Here is a 23,935-nt window from a genome sequence, read left to right as displayed (position 1 = left end):
GTGCTTCAGAGCCTCTAAAGTGTTTTTAGTCTAATTTCATTTTTAAAGTATATTTTAAGCTTGGTATACTATTTGGAAGGCTGAAGCAGGGAGAATCGCAAACCAGCTTGGACAAAAGGGGCTAGAGATGTAGCTCAGAGGCAGAATAATCTTGGGTTCAATCCCTAGTATCATGAATGAATGAATATTTCAACTATTTTAGAACAACAGAAAGCACCAGACTGGAGTTGTGGCTTAGTAGTAGAGTGTTCGCCTAACACAAATGAGACACTGGGTTTGTTCCTTAGCACCATATAAAAACAAATAAATAAAGTTATTTTTAAAAGTATTTTTAGGCAATAAATAAAAGTTTATTTTTTAGGTATTAACTTTAATTTTTTTTAAATTTTATCTATATATGACAGCAGATGCATTACAATTCTTATTATATAGAGCACAATTTTTTATGTCTCTGGTTGTATACATAGTATTTTCACATCAATTCGTGTCTTCATACCTGTACTTTGGATAATAATGATCATCACATTCCACCATTATTAATTACCCCATGCCCCCTCCCTTCCCCTCCCACCTCTCTGTCCTATCTAGAGTTCATCTATTCCTCCCATGCTCCCTCTCCCTGTCCCACTATGAATCAGCCTCCTTATATCAAAGAAAACATTCGACATTTGGTTTTTTGGGATTGATTAACTTCACTTAGCATTATCTTCTCTAACTCCATCCATTTACCTGCAAATGTCATGATTTATTCTCTTTTATTGCTGAGTAATATTCATATATATATATATATGTATATATATATATATATATTATATATATATGCGTCACTTTTTTTTTTATCCATTCATCTACTTAAGGCCATCTAGGTTGGTTCCACAGTTTAGCTATTGTGAATTGAATTACTATTGTGTTACTATAAACATTGATATGGCTGTGTTCCTATAGTATGCTATTTTTAAGTCCTTTGGGTATAGACCAATGAGAGGGATAGCTGGGTGGGTCAAATGGTGGTTCCATTCCCAATTTTCCAAGAAATCTCCATACTGCTTTCCATATTGACTGAACCGATTTGCAGTCCCACCAGCAGTGTATGAGTGTACCTTTTTCCCCACATCCTCACCAACACTTACTGTTGTTTGTATGCATAATAGCTGCCATTCTGACTGGAGTGAGATGAAATCTTAGAGTGTTTTTGATTTGCATTTATCTAATTGCTAGTGATGATGAACATTTTTTCATGTATTTGTTGATTGTACATCATCTTCTGAGAAGTGTCTCTTCAGGTTCTTGGCCCACTTATTGATTGGGTTATTTGGTTTTTTGGTTTTTTGTTTTTTTGTTTTTTTTTTTTGGTGTTTAGCTTTTTGAGTTCTTTATATACCCTAGTGATTAGTGCTCTATCTGCTGTGTGAGGGTAAAGATTTGCTCCCAAGATGTAGGCTCTCTATTCACCTCACAGACTGTTTCTTTTGCTGAGAAGAAGCTTTTTAGTTTGAGTCCATCCCATTTATTGATTCTTGATTTTAATTTGTGTGCCACGGGAGTCTTATTAAGGAAGTTGGGGCCTAATCCCACATGATGGAGATTAGAGCCTCTTTTTTTCTATTAGAAACAGGGTCTCTGGTTGTATTCCTAAGTCCTTGATCATTTTGAGTTGAGTTTTGTGCATGGTGAGAGATAGGGGTTTAATTTCATTTTGTTGCATATGGATTTCCGATTTCCCAGCACCATTTGTTGAAGAGGCTCTTTTCTCCAATGCATTTTCTTGGCACCTTTGTCTAATATAAAATAATATTGTAGTTTTGTGGGTTAGTCTCTGTGTCCTCTATTCTGTACCAATGGTCTACCAGTCTATTTTGGTGCCAATACCATGTATTTTCGTTACTATTGCTCTGTAGCATAGTTTAAGGTGTGGTATAGTGATGTCACCTACTTCACTCTTCTTGCTAAGGTTTGCTTTACTATTCTGGGTCTCTGTTTTTCCAGATGAATTTCATGATTGCTTTTTCTATTTCTATGAGGAATGTCATTGGAATTTTGATCAGAATTGCATTAAATCTGTATAGTGCTTTTGGAAGTATGTCATTTTGATAATATTAATTCTGCCTATCCAAGATTCCCAAGTCTTTTTTGTTTTTGTTTTGTTGTTGTTGTTGTTGTTGTTGTTTGAAGCTATTGAGAATGGGGTAGTTTTCCTCATTTCCTTTTCTGAGGATTTGTCACTGATATACAGAAATGCCTTTGATTTATGGATATGATTTTATATCCTGCTACTTTGCTGAATTCATTTACTAGTTCTAGGAGTTTTCTGGTGGAACTTTAGGGCCTTCCAGGTATAGAATCATATCATCAGCCAATAGTGCCATTTTGAGTTCTTCTTTTCCTATGTGTGTCCCTTTAATTTCTTTCATCTAATTGCTCTGGCCAGTGTTTCAAGAACTATGTTAAATAGAAGTGGTGAAAGAGGGTATCCCTGTCTTGTTCCAAGTTATTTTTTAAAGTATTAAAAAAAAAAAAAGTTCCATACTTACCCATATAGGATTTCTTACCAAGTTGCCATGACAACAAATGGCATCTTGGTATGTAATGTGATTATTTTTTAATTTCTTATAAACTTCTTAGGAAAGTTTTGCTTTTTGCTCATCTTTTTTAGATCAACCATGTCTCCTTAATTAAAATTGCCAATTTCAGCTATGTACAAGTAAAACAAAATGCGAAATAAATTGCTCGCTATAATAGTTGTAGCTCCAGAATATAATTTTTTGTACTATTCAGTACAGCCTATTCAATTGATTGAAATGGCAAAATGAATGCTTACTAGTCTAGTTCGTCAGTTTGACTTTCAGATATCTGAAAATGATCTTCATATTTAAACTCCAAGACCTGCTAGAAATAAACACTTATTTAGTCAGGCACAGTGGCACAAGCCTATAATCCCAGTGACTTAGAAGACTGAGACAGGACAATCCCAAATTCGGGGACAGCCTGGGCAACTTTGCAAGATCCTGACCAAAAATAGAATAAAACAGGCTGGGAATGTAGCTTAGTGGTAGAGGACTTGCCTAGCATGTGGATTTGATCCTAGCACTACAGAAACAAAACAAAAAAGCTTATTTAATTAGTAGTACCGACAAACTTACTTCTGAGGTATATATTGTGAACAGATGCACAATCTGAATCTAGGACATTTACAGAAATCTACATCTAATTATATTTCCTCTATCTGTTCCCTGCCACCTTCCATGATAATAATCATTTCTAAATACCACCATTTATCATTTCTTTAGTCTGTTTCTTTTTTTGGGGGGGGGGAGCGCAGTGTCTGAATTTTTCTTGTAGTGCTAGGGATGGAACCCAGGGTCTCATGCATGCCAGGCAAACATCTCTACTCCTGAGCCACATCCCAGCCCTCAGTTTCTTTCTTACATAGTTTTATTGAGTTTCTATATGTTCTGCCAGGGATAGTGGTTCATGCCAGTAATCCTAGCAGCTCAAGAGGCTGAGGCAGGAGGATCGCAAGTTTAAGGCCAGCCTCAGCAACTTAGTGAGACCCTGACTCAAAATAAAAAATAAAAAGAACAAGGAATGTGGCTCAGTGGTTAAGTGCTCCTGGGTTCAGTCCCCAGTACCAAGAAAGGGGCAAAAAAGAGTTTCCATATGTCCCCCAAAATTATGTATTTATTTGTTTTAGGTTGTGTTTAACTTTATAGAAAGATATTACACAATATGTAGTCTCTCAGGACTTGACTAAAAGTTTTTTCAATTAATATTATATTGCCAAGATTGATATTATTACATAACTATAGTTCATTCATTGTGACTTCTGTTTAAAAATTCCACTATTAAAACATATATTCTTTCCACCTACTCTCCTGTTGATGGGCATTTGAGTTACTTCTGCATTTTCCTACTAGGAATAGTGCTGCTATAACATTCTTGTATATGTCTCCTAGGGTGTGCCTACAAGAGTTTCTTTGGGATATAAATTTAAGATTTAGAATTGCTGGGTCATAGTGTAAGCCAATATAGACATAAAATTATCATGACTGCTTTTTTTAGAAAAATACTTTCAGCTCTTAGAAACTGGTTCAGTATTTTTGTTTTTGCTTACTGCTACATCACTGGCACCTTAATCTATGTCTGAGTAAGTGCTCAGTAAACATTTTTTGAGTCAGTGGATCATTTTGAGAATATAATCTGATTTATAAGAGAGTTCTTGGCTAAATGTTATAAACATAACAAAAGAATTGCTGACTTTAAAAATACTACTTACTTTCTTATTTTTTTAGATATGGGTAAATGTCACCTTACCAAAGGCAAACAAGCTCTAGAGATTAGAAGCAGTTTGTCTGAGAAGAGAGCACTCACCGATCCAATTCAGGGCACAGCTCATTCTGCAGAATCTCTAGTGCGCAATCTACAGTGGGCCAAGGCTCATGGTATGGTATATTTCTTGTGAAATCTTTCTATCATAAACTTACTTTAAATTGTTAAGGTTTTTTTTTTATTCTGATTAAATAGATTTCCTCCCAATTTTACAGTGAAAGTTTTTGGCTTAGTGGGCAAATTCAAATGTTTAAATTATAGATATTATACCAATTTAAAGATTTCAAAAATTTTAGCCCATTGTTTTTACCGTTGGTAAAATTTAACTGAGTATGTTTTATTTTTGTGTTTTTTAAGTGAGTTAATTTTTTTATTTGTCTTATACTGAAGTGTGTAGCTGTCTAGTGAGGTCTGGGTTCTGACCTGGTTTCTACCACCTGGTAAACATGTTATCTATAACATGAGAGTGAAATCCTACTAGATAGGATTGCTGTGATTGAAAGACATGCGTGGCCCATGAATATTACTGCCATTCTCTCTTTGACAATTTATTGGTTTGGGGTTATAAAAAGGAAAAGGTAAGATAAAAATCCTATCTGTAGCCTAAATTACATTTTGGCAATTATTTTGCAGTTTACCTTTTATGATTTAGTGAAAAAATAAGTTTGAATTATTGAATGTAATAAAGATTTTAGATTTTTCCCTTGAGTTCCAAATATCTATTCTGTGACTCTCTTGGTAGAAATAATTGAAAAATAATTACATTTATTGAATGCCTATAAAGCATATTTCTTTCTATAATAGTTTTAGCAAATTAACATATTAGAGCACATTAAAGGGTAAAGTGCTGTAAACATATTATCTTGGCATTCCAGATAATTGCATAGTAATTAAAATTGAATGTCTTTTCTGTAAATAAGTCTGAACAACACAAAGTGACAGTGGTAAAGATCAATAGGAAACAAAACCTTCTATAAAATAAGACTAAAAAGTCAGGTAGAAGGTATTTGTAACAAATTTAATAAGTAGATAGCTTTTTTGGTTTTTTGATTTTTTTAATAGCATAAAATGGTAAGAGAAGGTAGTGCAGTCCACATCTGTAATCCCAGCAGCCGAGGGAGGAGAATCCCAAGTTCAAGGCCAGCCCAGGCAACTTAGCAAGACCCTGTCTTCAAATAAAAAGTGAAAAATCCTCACTGGTAGAGCATTGCCTAACATTCATGAGACCCTGGATTTCATTCCAGCACCAGAAAAAATTATTGTCATGAAGATTGACACATCAGTGAAAATATATCTATAATTGTGCATATACTCTTGATTACCACTAAGTATATATGCAGATGGGCAAGAATTATAATAAAAGATTTGATATTTTTAGCCAGCAAAAATATGTGTTTAAATAATATTGGTTATATAACATTTTTTAAGCAAAAGAAAAGTCTCTAATTGTATTTTATCCTATACAGAATACTAGCTATTTTATCAGAAAATTTACCAAGCACTCTTTATAAGTTGTCCCTATTATTCTTTTTCAGAACTTCCAGAAAGTATGTGTCTTAAATTTCAATGTGGTGTTCAGATTCAATTAGGATTTGCAGCTGAGTTTTCCAACGTCATGATAATCTATACAAGTATAGTTCACAAACCACCTGAGATAATAATGTGTGATGCATATGTTACTGATTTCCCACTTGTAAGTCTCTCCTTTTTTATTTTTATTTTTTATTTAAAATCAGTGATATTAGCTGGGCTTGGTGATACTTACCTATAATCCCAGCAATTCAAAAGGCTGAGGCAGGAAGCTAGTATGATCACAAGTTCAAGAACATCTTTGGCAGCTTATCAAGATGAGACATTGTTTCAAAAAATAAAAAAGGGCTTGGGATGTGTGTCTGTGATGGAGTACCCCTGATTTCAAACCCCAGTTCTGGGAAGAAAAATAAAAGGGGTATTTTGATGTTAAAGAACTGAACTTTTTGAGCTGGAGATGTAGCTCAGTGGTAGAGCACTTGCCTAGAACATGTGAGGAGGCCTTGGGTTCAGTACTCAGCACGCACATGCACGCACACACACACACACACACACACACACAAAAAAAAAAAACTTCTAAACTTTTATTTATTTTTTTTAATTTATTTTTTTAATTGTTTGTTGTTCAAAACATTACATAGTTCTTGATATATCATATTTCACACTTTGATTCAAGTGGGTTATGAACTCCCATTTTTACCCCGTATACAGATTGCAGAATCACATCAGTTACACTTCCATTGATTTACATATTGACATACTCTTGTCTGTTGTATTCTGCTGCCTTTCCTATCTAAACTTTTAAAAACTTAAAAGTTGATGGTAAATATAAGGGAAATATATTTATATAAGTGTTACTTCTTTGTAGTTTAGAAACATTGATCATGATATTTATTATTTTTGCCAAAATACCTTGTTTGACTAATTTTAAAATGTCTAAAGTTCACTCAGAAAGGATGCCTTTCTCAGACCTTAAATAGGATGTCAAATGTAGAAGAACAAAATATTTTATTTATACATACACGTACATATATAGAGTGGGGGGATTTTCTTTTAAAAAACTATTGTTTCCATTGTGTTATTATAACACAAAACTTACTTGTAAAGTTATGGTCATATATTGGAAGAATAGAAATCTAATTCTATTCTTTCCAAACATTTATTTCTAGTATTTATTTTTTATTGATCAAAAGAATCTAATAAATAGTACTCCTCTTTCTACATAGGTATGACAAACTGAGAAGTAAGCAAAGACTAAGAGAAACAAGTCCAAAATGTCACTTTCATTATTTATAGAGACTTCATGGAACCTATTGTTTCATGTGACAGCAAATGATTTAGTACGGAATCGCTCAGTTAGTTTCAACCGGCCTCCAGTGATAACAGCACTGGTCAGGTTAGGCCACCCAGTGTTGCTGGGGCGTCCCTCCAGAAAAGCAGAAGTGCAGTATCCTTCACCAGTGGTTGACTCTAAAAAAAGAAAAAGGGAAGGGCTGACTTTAGCTTATTCATTTATTCTTCTTAAATATTCTAAACATATGATCATAACGAGAAAGAATTCAGGAGCTAATTACTAATGGGGTTCTCTCTACTGAAAAAGAAACTTGAGTAGGATAATAAGTATTTCAAAGAGTAGTAAAGTTAGCACTACCCTTTCAGAGCTAACTTTACTTTTTAAATATATTAGTACAGAATTTACAGTTCTATTGTAATCATAGAATGTGGTTTTCATTGCTTCTTTAATCCTGGGCGAGGAATCACTACTTATGTCAAATTCATGAGAGCAATACCTGTCAAGATGTTCTACCATAGACAGTGTGTGACTGATTGATTTCATTAAAAACATTCACTGATTTCCCCCTTCCCCCCCCCGCAGGACCTGGATATTGATCCAAAGGATGCAAATAAAGGAACTCCTGAAGAAACTGGCAGCTATTTAGTATCAAAGGATCTTCCCAAGCATTGTCTGTATACAAGACTCAGTTCACTGCAAAAATTAAAGGTTACTACTTTTCCTAATTATAGCTACTAATGAAAAATTATTTGAAACTGAAAAGTCTGTTGGCAAAATCCATATATATGCTGCTTTATTGGTTATTAAATTGAAGTTGAGATAACCGATCTACAGTGGGTCCTCTCAGTGTCCTTATATTCTATCCCCAGTAGTGGCTTGAGGACTTTTGTGTGAGAGTGTGTGTGTTTATCATCCATACTCCTGAGAAGTTAGGAAAATACAGCGTATTCTACTTTTAAATATCTTAGCATTTTTGAATCATCATTTCCTTGTTCTATGACTTTCCACAGAATATACAGCAAAATAGTATGGAATTTCTCTTTAATTTTTTTTTTAATTTCTAGTTGATTTGCTAATGAGAAGCTAGCTCTACATGGTTAAACTTTCTAATAAAGTCATATCCTTAGAAAAGTTGAGTTTTTAACTCATTCATAGCCACACAATTATTTATTAGCTAAAGTCATCTCTTAAAGGTTTAGCCCATTATCTTGTTCAGTTAAGTATTGAAGGAAGGAAAAGAAGATGGCTAATGGCCAGCCTTTTTTGATTTAGGGGAGAGGAAGAGGATGCCTTGAGAATTGGAACCTGGGATAGAGGGCTGAATGGCTTTTTGTTGTATGGGAATTATATCTTAAGATTGATATTTTTAACATTGATAAAATGGTAAACCTCATTTCTTTTCCTTTTCAGGAACATCTAATCTTCACAGTATGTTTGTCTTATCAGTACTCAGGACTGGAAGACACTGTGGAGGAGAAGCAGGAAGTGAATGTCGGGAAGCCTCTCATCGCTAAATTAGACATGCACCGAAGTCTTGGAAGAAAGACTTGCCTTCCTACACGTCTCATGTCTGATGGGCCTTACCATAGCTCCACATCCACCTTGGGGGGAGCAGGGCACTATCATTCATCCCAGGACTCATTCCATGGTGTCTACCATTCACATCTTAGTAATTCAAACAGTGTTATGCCATCAGACAGGTGTCATTGCAGCCGGACTCCTAATGCATTTATTTCAAATTATCATACCCATCATTATTCCTGCCACTTTAGTAGAAGTAATGTGCCAGTCGAGACAACTGATGAAATACCATTCAGTTTCTCTGATAGGCTCATGATTTCTGAAAAGTGACCTTCTTATTAGATGCCTCACATGAAATAGTGCTTTTTAAAAAGTGAGCATTGTGAAAAGGCAAATATAATATATATATACATACAAAGAAAATAAGCAACAACTGTTTCATAGCAGGCTTAGGACTTTATGAGTTGTTGGAATTATATTATTTAACCACAGACTTCCTCTTGCTCTTTTTTCTCTTTTAAGACTTTGTGAAAGTGGTTGGTTGGTTCTATAAGAATGACGTGTGGGTGTGAGTGTGGGTGTGTGTGTGTATGTACATGTACATGTACATAACAAAAATCTTTTCATTTTGATCACTCTGAGTTAGTAGCAATGGGAATGGCATTGTTGTAGAATAAGTCATTGTATATTTTACACCAGAAGGAGTCCTGTTGATCACCAGGCTTAACCTAGTTTTATCAGTGGGAGAAAAAGATTAAAGTCTCTTGTGTAAGTTGGAGCTGGCATCAGAACTGAGACTCCAGAATTCTGTTCCCATGTTTTCTCTACTCCTGCCTTCCTGACAGATTTTGAGACAACTGTTACTTTTGTAGATAGGTTGAAAGACAGGTAGGTAAGTACACATATCTGTATATTATCTTGAGCAATGTATAAACTTCAGTTAATAATCATAGGACCTTGCTGCAAGTGTCAGTTAAGATTGTTTGTAAATAAATCTTTTGTAGAAAGGACTGAAATTTCTTGTTCATAATTTCACAAAACCACGAGAGGTGATGAAATGTTTATCTGTGTTGAAGCTAGACAGCAGAGTTAAGAATAGAGATGTAATTTTGGTAGATGTTTATCTGAATCTTCCAAAGGTTGATGACATATTTTCCTCTTGAATTTTTTTTGTTGGGGGGGTGTGCTGAGGATTGAATCCAGGTATGCTTAACCACTGAGCCACATCTCAGCCCTTTTTATATTTTGAGACAGGATAAGGATCTCACTAAGTTGCTTAGGGCCTCAATAAGTTGCCAAGGCTGCCTTTGAACTCATGATCCTCCTGCCTTAGCCTCCCAAGCTGCTGGGATTACAGGCATACACCACTGTGCCTAGTTTCCTTCTTGAACTTAACTGGACTTAAGAGATGATATTCTTATCACTTATGATTCTGCCTAAAAGCTGGATTGAAATGCAGCTAGAAATAACAAGGGAAAATAGAAAATTAGTAATTTAAAATGGGCTTAAGAGATAATATCCTTATCTTTTTGTGTCCTACATAAAAGCAGGTTTAAAAGAAAATTGGCAATAACAAGGAAAAAGATTTAGTAATTTTAAAAGTCACACAGAGACAATTCCAGGCCCAGATAGCTTCACCGCTGAATTGTACCAAACATTAAAATCAGCACCCAGTTTTTGCACATTCTTCCCAAAGAAAGGAGAGAACGTTTCCCAAACTCATTCTGTGAGGCCAAAACAAGACAAGGACATTTCAAGAATACTACAGACCAATATCCTTTATGAATACAGATGCAAAAATTATTGATAAATTACTAGCAAACAAAACCAAACAGCATATAAAAAGATTACATACCATAATCAAGTGGAATTTATGCCAGAAATTCAAGGTTTAACATCTAAACATCATTTAAGCTAATATATAGTCAGCTCTCATTATTCACAATTGTTATGCTCCATAAAGTAACCACAACATAGATTTAGTGACTATGGAACCATTGCTCCTAGGAAAATAGGTATGTGTGTGTGTACATATGTGTACACATAGATATGTATATCTCACATAGATTCTGTTTTCTTCATTCTACAAAAGTAAAACAGATTCGGAAGTGTTCAGTGACATGCCTGAGGCTGTTCCACTAACAGGTGCCAAAGTTGGAATTCAGCCTGAGCCAGAGCTTCTGAACTGTTGAACCGCACTGAACTACTTTCCACCTTCATCCTTTTGTCATCTCCATGAGAACTAAAGCAAGAAGGCAGAGCATCACCTTGTTAGGCCTCATCTGGGAACATGTAGTCTGGGTGACAAATTTTTCACTACTCTCTACATGTCTACAAATGACCACAAAATTCCTCAAGAGTTGATTTGGGAATTGTTATTGCTTGGATGTGAGGTATCTCCCAAAAGCTCACATGTGAGCAACAGTGCAAGAAAGATCAGAGGAGAAATGATTAGGTTGTAAGAGTCTTAACCCAATGGGGGATTTAATCCTGATAAGGATTAACTAAGTGGTAACTGAGGTGCAGGTTGTGGCTGGAGGAGGTGGGAATTGGGGTGTAGCTTTGGGTATATATATTTGTATCTGGCAAGTAGACTTTGCTTTCTGATCATGATGTCAGCACTTCCGTCTGCCCTGATGTTCAGCCTCACCTCAGGCCCCAAAGAATGGAGCCAGCCTTCTATGGACTAAGATTTCTGAAACCATGAACCATCAAATAAAACTTTTTTCCTATATAAGTGTGCTGATTAGATGCTTTTAGTCACAGCAGTGAAAAAAACTGACTTAAGACAGAAATTTGTTCCAAGAAGTGGGGTTAATGCTGTGACAAACTGACCATGTGGTTCAGAAGCTTTTTGAGATTTTTAGAATTGGTGGGAGGAATTTGGAGATGTTTAATAATGCAAGCTGGAAATACTTTAGATTGTTGTAAGCAGAGCTTAATGGCTGATTGTGGTGGGAGCTCAGAAGACCAGAATGCCAATAAGACTGGAGACAATGAAGACAGGGCTCAAGAGGGAGGGTTCAGAGGATGACTCTATTGGAATTTGGGGTAGAGGCCATTTATATTATGTTCTGGCTGAGAAGCTATCTTCATTTTGCCCATGTCCAGAGACTTTTTTTTTTTAATTTTTTTTTATAATTTTATTTTTTTTTTGGTTGTTCACAACATTACAAAGCTCTTGACATATCATATTTCATACATTAGATTGAAGTGGGTTGTCCAGAGACTTTCTGTGAGGATGATTTTAGAAGTGATAGACTTCTTAATCTGGCAGAAGAAATGTCTAGGCAGCATAACCTTCAGGAAGTGGCATAGATATTGCTGGCAACTTTTAGCCAAATTTATTGTGATAATCAGGAGCAGAAAGATTTGGAAAAAGTGAACTTGAAAATCCTGAGTAAAACTAGAGCTAAAGAAGTTGTGTTGTTAAAGACTTCACTGCTACTACAGAAATGCTGAAGACTTTGCCTAGAGACCATAAGAAAGATGGCTTGAGGGCATCTCAGGAGCTGGCAAGACCATACCCATCTCAAGCTCAAGGAAGTAAAAGGTAAAAGAAAATTCTCTTGAGAAAAGACCAGTGGAGCACCCTTCTTGCAAAAGGGGGCCTAGGAAGTTTTTTCAACGTCCTCAGCCACCAAGACACTCAGAGACTGCTACCGCAAGGGTCCCTGCAGGCTTGGCTACTGCTCAAGATGGCAGCAGAACTTGGCATCCACTATGTGGTGCTGGTTATTCAGGAATGCAGGATGCTGGAGTTAGGGGTTTATGGAGGCTTCTACCAAGATTTCGAAGGAAGGCCAGGCAGGGTTGTAGTCCCTGCAGGCACCCCCTGAAAAGTCAGTGTGGAGATGTGAGGAGGAAGCCAAAGGTGCAGTGGAGACCCCCGAGATTAAGGAAATGCCAGTAATGTGGAACATCGTCCTAGGAAAGCTGCAGGAATTGAGCAGAGACGAGCCAACATAAAGACCACTTGGGCTTCAACAAACAAGGCCATAGGGATAGAGCTACACATACCCTTTGGAGAGAACTTCAAGATACCATGTGCCCCAGATGCCAGACTTGGAGCCACAGATGGATTTCAGTCTTGCTTTAATCCTATCCCTTTCTTCTAATTTTCTAACTGGAAATGTTTACTCTATACCATTATATATTGGATACTTATAAATCGCTTTTAATTTTATAGAATCTCACAATGCAAGATTGCCTTGAGCCTCATAGAAGACTTTGGACCTGAACTTTGAGCAATCTCAGAACTGTTGACTATGGGGACTCTTGGAAATGGAAAAAAATATATTTTGCATTGTGAGATGGTTGAAAGCTTTTGGGGGCCAGGGACCGAATGTTATGTTTTGGATGTGATGTGTCCCCCAAAAGTTCACATGTGAGTCAGTGCAAGGAGAAATGATTGGGTCGTAAGAGTCTTAACCCAATCAGTGATTTGATCCCCTGATAGGATTAACTGAGTGGTAAATGAAGTAGTAGGGTGTGGCTGGAGGAGATGGGAATTGGGACATGGCTTTGGGTATATATTTCTATCTGGCCGGTGGATTCTTTCTAGTTCTGGATCATGATGTGAGCCCCTTCCCTCTGCCATCCCCATGGAATGGAGCTGGCCTTCTTTATACAGACTAAGACTTCTGAAATCATGAGCCCTCAAACTTTTCCTCCTCTATTATTGTGTTTGTCAGATCTTTTTAGTCTCAGCAGTGAAAAAGATGACAAAATGGAGGTTATAAATTTTAGCAAGTTAATAATGAAGATCCAACCATACCATTTTAATAAGGGACAAACCCACATAGATTGTCATAACAGATGCAGAAAAGCACTAGATAAAATCTAACATTCTTTCATAATGGTTCATGATGTTTTCAAGTTAAAAACTACAGGTTAAGCATTCCTAATTCTCCAAAATCTGAAACTCTGAGCACTGAAATGATGCCACAAGTAGAAAATTCCACACTTGACCTTACATGACAAACCACAATCAAAATGCAGACACATGAGTCTGGGGCTGTGGCTCAGTGATAGTGCACTTGCCTAGCATGTATAACGTATTGGGTTCGATTCTCAGCACCACATATAAATAAATAAACAAATAAAGGTCTATCAACAATTTAAAAAATATTTTTTAAAAAAAAGCAGACACACTACAAATATTACATAAAATTGCCATCAGGTTTTGTGAATAAGGGGTAAACGTGTCCCAAGATGTCTCATATATATGTAAATAGTCCAAAAATCTGAAACACTTTTGATCTCAAGTGTTTGGGATAAGTGATAACCAGTATACGTATTCACAGTTGACATATTCTTGAGCATAGAAAATCATAGGAAATTCATTTTAAAACTGAATTCAAAAATTTGCAAAAGCAATATACTAAAATCCATTTTGTTTCTATACTAACAATGTTCCAAAAATGAGATTAAGAAAATTCTATTTATAGTAATATCAAAAAGGGTAAAGGCATAAGAAAAAAAGTGGAAAGAAATAAAAGATCTAATGAAGATGGCAATGCTACCCAAAGTGAAAACAATTTTTATCAAAATCCCAGCCACATTACTTGCAGAAACTGACAAGCAACTGATAAAATTAACATGAAATCATAAGGGAAAAAAATAAGGGACCCAGAAAAGCCCTATCAACTTCAAAAAAGCAAAGTGGGAGGACTTGTCTCACTACTACGATGTTATAGTCATGGAGACAGTGTAGGTGTGTGAATAAATAGAGCAAAGGGGCAGAACTGAGAGTCCAGAAAGAAACCTTAAATGTTGCTGGTTGGTTCTCAAAGGTATCAATACCACTCAGTAAGGACAGAGGAGTCTTACAATAATGGTGCTGGGACAACTTATAAGTTACAAAATGACCCCTACCTCATGCCACATACAAAACTTGATTCAAAATGGATCGCAGATCTAGATACAGGAACTGAAACTCTTGGGAGGAAATAGCCATTTTGTATTCAAGCTTTAGGTTGACTAGGACTTCATCAAAAATAACTTTTGTGCCTTAAAGTCACCATTAAGAAAATAAGAAGACAGCCCCAGAACAGGAAGAAAATTTTGAAAAATATATGGGACTTGGAAAAATATAAGGGACTTGGAAAGAACTCATAATAATAAAATATATATGTTTATGTGCAAGTGCTTGAATGTGATTACATCAGTACTATCCAGTGAACGTTCTGTGATGGTGGAAATGCTTCCTATCTGCACATCCAGTGTGATAGCCTCTAGCCCCCTGTGGTGGCTGTACAACTGCAATATAGCTAGTGTGAGAAACCATATTTTTAAATTTCAGTTTTAGCTATGTATATAGCTAATGTCTGCCATATTAGACTGCAGCTGTGGAGAACTAGAAGTTATATAGGTTAAAGAACATTTTATCTTTCATGTTTATACCCTACTATTTGCATTTTTAAACCTATTTATAGCTTTATAATTTTAAAAATAAACGATACCATTTTTTAATTTTGTCAGCCATGTTTTTATTTTACTTAACTCTCTTAGGCCAGTTGCTTTGAGACTTCATATGAAGCAATTAGGTGGATCTTCAGTAGTTAGTTTTTAATCGAATTCAAGAAATTCAACCAGGTAGCCAGAGCTTAGGTAACTGACATATACATAGGCACAAGTTTAATGAGGATGAAATCTGTTTCCTGTTGCTTGCACATGTCTCTGATATTTATATACTTTTATTTGTCATGTGATAACAAATACTCAGAATTTATACATTCCTTGTGTACTTCATCCTGTTTCTCAGATGGACACTGACATTCAGACTCAGAGTTTGAGGGGCTGGAGTGTAGATCAGTGGTAGTGTGTGTTTAACATGCTCAAGCCCTGGGTTCAATCCCAGTATAAAAAAGAAATCAGTTTTTTTTTTAATGTTTGTAGTTGTAAATGGATACAGTACCTTTATTTTATTTATTTATATTTATGTGCTGCTGAGGATTGAACCCCTTGCCTCACACATGCTAGGCACATGCTTTAACACTGAGCCACAGCCCAGACTGAAATCACAGTTTGATATTGTGAATTTTGTCCAGGACTGACTAAAACACAGTGCTGGGGATGGAATCCAGGGCCTCAAGCATGGCTAAAGTGCTCAAGCTACATCAACAGCTCTATTTTTCTTTTTTGACGCCTTCAGTTATACAACATATTTCCATATTAATAAAGTATAAGTAAAGAAAATATACCCAGAACAGGAGAATGTTGTATAGATGTGCATATTATCTTTTATCCTATTTGATAGCTTTTAAAATACTACAGCATCAAACACAAGTTTGGCTTTAGTAACAAGTCATCTGAGGTAATTCTAGACTCTACCATTTAGTCATGTTGTGACTTGAAGTTGGCATTTGTCTTTGCTCTTATTTCCTTATCTATTAAATTGGGGATGATGGTATAAATCAGAGAGCTTATAATACTTTACAGAGCTGGCAGTACTAAAAAAGATCATTTCTATAAAGTGGCAACTTTTTGAGAAGGATGAACATTATTCTTCCAATCTGACATTCTCAAAACCATACCTGTACCAATACAGAATGTATTTGCTGTTAAAGTATTTCCTATAAAGTACGTTCATAGTTTTGGCATGGTATATCTTCTAAGATACGTTACATTTGAATTTTATTTTCAAAAAACATGCTGATATAACATCATCAGTTGTTAATACTGTATAAAGTACTTTATTATTACTACTTCCACAACTCTGAAAGGTAACTTACTAAGATTAACAGTATTTATCTCTAGTGGGATTATTTTTCCTTGTTTGCTTACCTGTATTTTCCGAAGTTTATACATAGCAAAACTATTGTATAATTTTAAAATATAGACATACAAATGTATAATGTAAATATGATGCTCAAGTTTAATAATTATTTTTAGGACACATTTTTACCTTTTCATTAGGATAATCTTAAAAGTGTACAGTACCTTGTATGTTTTTTAATATAATGAATAATTACAGAGGTGCTTATTACTAATTACACCTGTTACAAAATGAGTAAATCTGATCCTACCCATAAATCTGAAGTCATTACATTTTTTTTCATGCTGTTGAGTTTAGTTGATAGCATTTTCATTTGTAAAAATGGTGGTGTAAGCTATTCAGCACCAGGATAGTGGATAGTATCACTTTCTCGATGCTACATACAAACATTTTATAACAGTCTCATCTATCCCTCAATAGCCTTGCAATTATGGATGAAGAAACTGATTGCTGGGATTACCTGTTATCCCAGGATAACACAAGTGGTAAGTGCAGAGGCAGGATGACTCAAATCTAGACCACAGCCCATTATATTTTCCACAATGCTGCTGCTGCTTGTACAATAATGAAGAAGATATTCAATCATTCTTGAATTGGTACAAAAGTGGTGTGACAGTAAGCGCTCTTATTTAATGGAGTAATAAATATTGTGCCTAAGATATATAACTGAAGTTTGCAAGAAATTGTCCTACTTTGACAACAAAAGTGGCATCTTGAATTAGATAAGGTCAGGTGCTTGATTTGGGTGTTTTCTAACCACAGAAAGAAGACAGCCAATGGGGGTTTCTAATAATATCTAAATAGTGTCAATATTTCATTCTTCCATGAAAAAATATTCTTAAATATTGAAAGATCATTTGTAAAAGATACATCTATAAATGTAAACCATAGGTCATATTCAAAGAACTTTAAAAGGTCTGTCCTAAAATTGATGTTGCTATATTCTGCTCAATGGAGAAGACTGTTATGATAGGAAAATTTTGTTTTTAAAACATTTTTATATATTTTCATCAGCTTTAATTTTGCCACTTCTAACCTTGTATACTATGGTAAATTCAGTATTACAAGAAAGACATCTGTACTGGGGATGACCTCAGGAGTAGAGCTCTTGCCCAGCATGTAAGGACCTGGGTTCATACCCATCACCTCATAAAAAGAAGGAAGACAACCAACGGCGGGGGGGGGTGTTCTAATAATTTTATATAATATATAAGAAGGAGAAGAAGAGGAGGAGAGGAAGAGGAGGACACAAAAGGAAGAAGGAGAAGATGAAGAAGGAGGAGGGAGAGGAGAAGCTGAAGAAAGAGGAGGAGGAGAACAAGGAGGAGAAGGAGAAGGAAAAGAAGAGTAAGTAGAAGACTAAGGGGGAGGAGGAAGAGGAGGAGAGAATGAAAGCAAAAGAAGAGGATGAGAAGAAGAAGGAAAAGAAGAGGAAGATAGGAGGAAAAGGAAAAGGAGGAGGAGAAGGTGAAGTATAAGAGGAAGGAAAAGAGGAGAAAGGGAAAAGAGGAGGAAGAAGGAGCAGGAGGAGGAAAAGAAGGGTAAGAGGAAGATGAAGAGGAGGAGGAAAAGAAGAAAAGAAAAAAGATGAGTAAAAGAGGAAGAAGGAGGAAGAGGAGGGGTAGGAGGATGAGGGGTAGGAGGATGAGAGGTAGGAGGATGAAAGGAAGATAAAGAGGTAGGAGGAGGAGGAGGAGGAGAATGAGAAGGAAGAGAAGAAGGAGGAGGAGGAAAGAAAAGAAAGGGGGAAAGGAAAAAAGAGGAAGAAGAAGGAAAGAAGATGAGGAGAGGAAGAGGAAGGATGAGGAGAAGTAGAAGGAGGAGGAAGAGGAGAAAGAGGGGAAGGGGAAGAGAAAGGAGGAAAAGAAGAAAGGAGGAGAGGGAGAAGGAAGAGTAGGAGGAGAGAAAGAGGAAGAAGGAGAAAGCAGAGAAAGAAAGGAGGAGAAGATAGAGGAAGAGAATAGGAGGAGGAGAGGAAGAGGGAAAGAAGGAGGAGGAGGAGAATGAAAAGAAGAGAAGGAGAGTGAGCAGAAAAAGATAGAAAAGAAGGGAGATAAGAAAAAGAGGAAGGAGGAGGAGGTGGAGAAGAAGAAACAGCAGTGGCAGCAGAGGAGGAAGAAGAATGAAAGGGGGAGGGGCTGGGGATGTGGCTCCAGCGGTAGCACGCTCGCCTGGCATGCGTGTGGCCCGGGTTCGATCCTCAGCACCACATACCAACAAAGATGTTGTGTCCGCCGAGAACTAGAAAATGAATATGAAAAATTCTCTCTCTCTCTCCTCTCACTCTCTCTTTAAAAAAAAGAATGAAAGGGGAAAAAGAAAAGGAGAAGGTGAAGAAGGAGAGGAGGAGGAGGAGAAGAGAACTTGGGGAGGAGGAGAAGACAAGCAAGATGACAGGAGGAGGAGAAGATGAAAGGCAAAAAACAAGGTGAAGGAGGCAAAGAAGAGGAGGAATAGTGAGAGGAAGGAAGAGAAGAAAAAGACGACTAAGAAGGAAGAGAAGGAGTAGAAGGAAAAACAAGAGGAGGAGAAAGGGAAGAGAGGAGGAAACGGGGCAGAAGAAGAGAAGAAAGAAAAAGAGGAGGAGGAGAAGGAGAAGAAGATGAACGAAAAGGAGAAACAGGCAAAGGACAAGAGGAAGAAGGAGGAGAAAGAGAAGGTGAAAGGGAAGAAGGAGGAGGAGCAGATGAGGAGACAGGAGGAGGGAGGATAAGGAAAAGAAGAAAAAGAAAAGGAGGAGAGGAAGTGGGGTGGGAAGAGGAGGAGGAGGAGGAGGAAGACAGGGAGGAGCAGAAGATGAAGAAGTAGAAAAAGGGGAAGAGTAAAAGGAGGGAAAAGGAGGAAGAGGAGAGTGAATAGAAAAGAAGGAGGAGGAGGAGACGGAGAAGAAGAAGGAAAAAAGGAAGAGAAGGAGGGGAAGAAAAAAGAAAGGAGGAGGAAAAGTAGGAACAGTTGAGGGAGGAGGTTGAAGAGAGGAGGGGAAGGAGGAGGATGAGAGGAAGAGAAAGGATGAGAATAAGGAGGAGGAGGAGGAGAGAAAGAAGAGGAGGAGGAGGAGAGGAAAAGGAAGAAGAAGGGGGAAGAGGAAAATGAGATGGAGGAGGAGGGGAGAAGAAAAAGAAGGAAAAAAGGAGGAGAAGAAGAAAAGTAGAAGGAGAAAAAGAAGAAGAAGAAAAAGAAGGAGTAAGAGGAGAAAATGAGGAGGGAAGAGGGAGAGGAAGGAGGAGGAGGAAGAAGAAGAGAAAAGGAAGTAGAAGGAAAAGGAGAACACGTAAAGGAAGAAAATGAGAAGATAAAGAATTAGGAGGAAGGGGAAAGAGAAAGAAGAATAAGAAAAATTTTAAAAAGAGGAGAAAGAAAAGAGGAGGAGTAGAAAAAGAGGAAGACATAAAAGTCAGAAGGAAGAGGAAGGGGAGGAGAGGTAGAGGAAGGAGGAAAGGAGGAAAAGCAAAAGGAGGAGGAGAACAAGTAGAAGAGGAGGAAAGGAGGAGGAGAAAAGAAGGAGGAGAAGGAAGAGGGGAAGAGGAAGAGGAAGGAAGAGAGGGTGAGGAAAGGAAGAGGATAAGAAAGAGAAAAAGACTAAGTAGAAGAAGACTGAGGAGGAGGATAAGAGGAATAGGAAGCAGAGAAAAGGAGGATGAAATAGAAGAAGAAAAAGAAGGTGAAGAAAGATGGAATAAGGAGAAGAAGGAAGAACAAGAGAAGGAGAAGAGTAAAAGAAAAAAGGAGGAGAAGGAGTAAAAAGAAGAAGAGGAGGGGAGAGAAGGAAGGAGAAGAGAAAGAAGTAGTAGTAAGAAAAGGAGGAGAAGAAGAAAAGGGAGAAGAAGACAAGAGGAAGAGAGGGGGTAGGAGAAGTTGAAGGTGAAGAAGAAGGAGGAGGAGGAGGAAAGAAGAGAAGGAGGAGGGAGAGAGGGATGGGGGAAAGTAGGAGGAGAAAGAGGAGGTAGAGAAGGAGAAGAAAAGAAATAGAAGATGAAGGAGGAGGAGGCAGAGTAAGAAGGAGGAGGAAAAGGAAAAGGAGAAGAAGAAGGAAAAGAAGGTGGAGGAGATGGAAAGCAAGAGGAAGAAGGAGGAAGAGAAGAAGGAGGAAAAGGAAATGGAGAAGAAGAAAATGAAGAAGGAGGAACAGAAAAGGAGGAGGAGGAAGAGGAAAAGGAGAATAAGGAGAGGGAGAAGGAGGAGAGGAGAAAACAGAGAATCCCAAGGGGAAGGAGGTGGAGAAGAGGAGGAGGATTAGGAGAGAAGGAGGAGGAGGAGGATCGGAGGAGGAAGGAGAAGAAGGAAGAGGAGAAGCAGAAAAAGAAAAGAGGAGGAGGGGAGGAAGCATAGGAGAAGAAAGAGGAGCAGGATATGGAAGGGGAGGAGGAAAAGAAGAAGAGGAAGAAGGATGAGGAAGAGAAGATGAAGAAGGAGGAGAAGGAGGAGGAAGAGGGAAAAGGAAAAGGAAAGAGGAGGAGAAGAGAGAAAAGGAGGAGGAGGAGCAGGAGGAGGAGGGGAAGAGGAAGAGGTGGGAGAAGGAGGAGGAGGAGAAGACTGGGTGAAACCTCCTGTGTTTTTTTTTTAAAGAGAGAGTGAGAGAGAGAGAGGGAGAGAGAGAGAATTTTTAATATTTATTTATTTATTTTTTAGTTCTCGGCGGACACAACAGCTTTGTTGGTATGTGGTGCTGAGGATCAAACCCGGGCCACACTCATGCCAGGCAAGCGCACTACCGCTTGAGCCACATCCCCAGCCCGAAACCTCCTGTTAATGCAAGAGTAGATTATGGATGGTATCATTCTATCCTGGTTCCAATGCCCTCATTTGGTAGTAACTTTAGGCAGGTCAGGCTTGGCTGGAGGAGGTGATTGCTGTTGCCATGCCCTAGAAGAGTACATCGTTTCTCTCTAATCTTCACCCTAACCTTCTCTCTCTCTCTCTCTCCCTCTCTCTCTCTCTCTCTCTCTCTCTCTCTCACACACACACACACACACACACACACACACACACACACACACACACACACACATACATTTCTCTTGCTGCCAGACTTGGATTCCTGCAATACCTGACCTCAGCACCCTTTGTTCTCTGCCCCACCTTGAGTAAGTGGTTTTGTTCCTCTTCCCACTTTCCCACTTTCCTATCCAGTTGACCTCACCTTGGATCCCAGTAGTTTTCAAAATGTTAGAATAGATCCTCAATGGTGGGTAGGGTTGGGGCTCTAGTCTCCTTGGCAGACCCCACCTTTGTTTGGAGATTCTCCTCCTCTCACACAGCCATAAATGATAGCAGCTGGGTGACTCTCAAGACTATAGTGGAGAGAAAGAAGAGGATGGAGAATTTCCAAGCTACGTGGAGAGGCTAGAATCTTCTAGCCTCCTGTTAAGGAAAGGTTTCTGTGAGCCATTCAGTTTGAGCTGCTCCCAACAGTAAAAGCCATGAGAGCCAGGCATGGTGGACCCAGTATCTTGGGAGACTGAGGCAGGAAGATAGTAAGTTAGAGGCCAGCCTGGGAAACTTAGGGAGACTTCGTCTCAAAATTCAAAGGGTTGGAGGTGCGGCTCAGTGGTTGAGAACCCCTGGGTTCAATCCCCAGAACCACCAAAAAGAAAAACATGTGAGCAGGTACTGACCAGCAGTTTTAGCTATTGGAGCAAACAGCACCAAACTTGGCTCTCAATCAACCTTGTCATTCAAGACGTGGCTTGCTGGTCGGTACTGTTAAGGCAAGTCTGCATGTGGTACCTTCCCGTTGGAGTCAATTGTTGCTGCTAACTAAGTGTTAAGTTTCTTAAAATCTGATTTCACACTGCGGTGTCACCTGACTGAGTTTCAAGGTGCACAGAGGCACACTCACCTAAAAGGCAGAGGGAGCTTGTTGGGGAGGGCCAGGTAGATATTTGCCTGTCCCAGCACAGGGGTCAGTGTGCTGGGACATCCTCTTCCATAAAGCATACCTGCACAGAACACCAAATCAGGCAGAGGCATTTCTGTGAGCATGAGAGAAGCAAGGGGGGTAATTACATGAAAGGGACAGTTAATGACAGCAGGCTAAGGTGATCGAAACAACCATGTCATTGGCCAGCCTTGTCCATGAACCTAGAATGCTTCCAAACTGAGAGTCCCTGCCTGAACCAGCACCTGCAGGATCCTGCCAGTGTCTTCCACCAATGCCCCTTTCTGACTGAAGTTTCCTCTAGCAGGAGTTATCTGTTCAATCAACTCATGGACTTGCCTTGAAAGCTGCTTACCACGTTTCAGGCTTGACCTATGACATGGTCCTTATCATGGTGTGAGTCTCAGGACTGCCCTTTCCTAAGTTTTTGTGTCCTGGGCCCTTTTCTACAGTATGTGAGCAACATTGTCACCAAGGCCCAAGCTGTGGCAGGCTAGTGTGAAATGATGAGGGCTACAGAGACCACTCAGACAAATCAGATAGCACTGATTCTGTCCTCTCCATGGACTGAAAAGAATGTCACCAAATAACCAGCAGTTCTGTATAGGCACATTCAGCAAAGTGGGCTCAACCAACTGAGGATCCAAAACACTCAGGGGAAGTGTTCCAAAAAGCAAAACTGAAATCACACACCAAACACTATGGCACTGACTCCACATGAACCAGGGGATATGTAGGCGCACTGCTGAGACCTTGCAGCTGTGCAGGCCCCTGGCGCTCTCTGACATATGATGTCATTGGTCTCTGGCAGTCCCATCTGTACTGAATATGTGCAGACATTCTTGTCATATTGCTTGATACAGTGTAACAACTATTTATTTACCATTTACACTGTACTAGGTAATAGAGATGATTTAAAGTATAGGGCACAGCTAGGTGTGGTGGCCCACGCCTCTAATCCCAGCAGCTCAGGAGGCTGAGGCAAGAGGATCATGAGTTCAAAGCCAGCCTCTGCAAAAGCGAGGTGCTAAGCAACTCAGTGAGACTCTGTCTCTAAATAAAATACAAAATAGGGCTGGGGATGTGGCTCAGTGGTTGAGTGCCCCTGAGTTCAATCCCCAGTACCAAAAATAAAAATGTATAGTGGGGGATGTAGAATATAGACAAATGTATTCAAAGTACAGTGTGCTTCGCTGAGTCCAGTTCCCTGCAGAGGCACATGGCTAGACTTCTGCCAGCAAAGCTGCAGGGAGACTCCAGGCTTACAGTCAGAAAAAGGAGGAGAAATGGCGTCACCCTGAAACACCCCCACATGTGTTTTAAGGTATTAAGTTTCTTAAAATCTGATTTCTCTCTTGTTCTCCTTTCCTCCTCTCTTCCCCTCACAGCCCCAAGCTTTCAAGTTTTCTTTTCCCCCCCAATATCTTATTCTCTTGGCTGCTGGTAGGGAAGGACAGGGCTGAGAGCAAAGAGAAAAAAGGAGGTCATCCAGATGGTTATCCTCCTATTCCCCATCCCACCAAACTACTTTCATTAAAAAGTCTTCAAATAGTTACATCTCTGCTGCTCCAATGGCTAACTGTGGAAAGAACAAGCCTTCTATTTG

The 23,935-nt window shown here is 38.4% G+C and overlaps 1 protein-coding gene and 1 long non-coding RNA gene across 7 annotated transcripts in view; one reads left to right on the top strand and one right to left on the bottom strand.

The window, feature by feature from the left end:
* The window catches only part of Malt1 (MALT1 paracaspase), a 56,979-nt gene extending 47,298 nt beyond the window's left edge, over positions 1-9,681 (top strand). For all 5 annotated transcript variants that reach the window (XM_078029956.1, XM_078029954.1, XM_078029957.1 and 2 more), the window contains 4 exons: positions 4,290-4,439; positions 5,862-6,019; positions 7,733-7,858; positions 8,561-9,681. In XM_078029956.1, the coding sequence (XP_077886082.1) occupies positions 4,290-4,439; positions 5,862-6,019; positions 7,733-7,858; positions 8,561-9,001 (875 nt within the window). In that variant the 3' untranslated portion in view covers positions 9,002-9,681. The remainder of the gene's footprint in view (positions 1-4,289; positions 4,440-5,861; positions 6,020-7,732; positions 7,859-8,560) is intronic.
* Positions 6,436-23,935, bottom strand: part of LOC144369777 (uncharacterized) — a 41,681-nt gene continuing 24,181 nt past the window's right edge. For both annotated transcript variants that reach the window (XR_013429535.1, XR_013429536.1), the window contains exon 5: positions 6,436-7,326. This is a non-coding gene — a long non-coding RNA (uncharacterized LOC144369777). The remainder of the gene's footprint in view (positions 7,327-23,935) is intronic.

The sequence above is a fragment of the Ictidomys tridecemlineatus genome, chromosome 13 (assembly GCF_052094955.1).
Source record: "Ictidomys tridecemlineatus isolate mIctTri1 chromosome 13, mIctTri1.hap1, whole genome shotgun sequence".
NCBI lineage: Eukaryota > Metazoa > Chordata > Mammalia > Rodentia > Sciuridae > Ictidomys > Ictidomys tridecemlineatus.
This window is presented reverse-complemented; position numbering and strand designations above follow the sequence as displayed.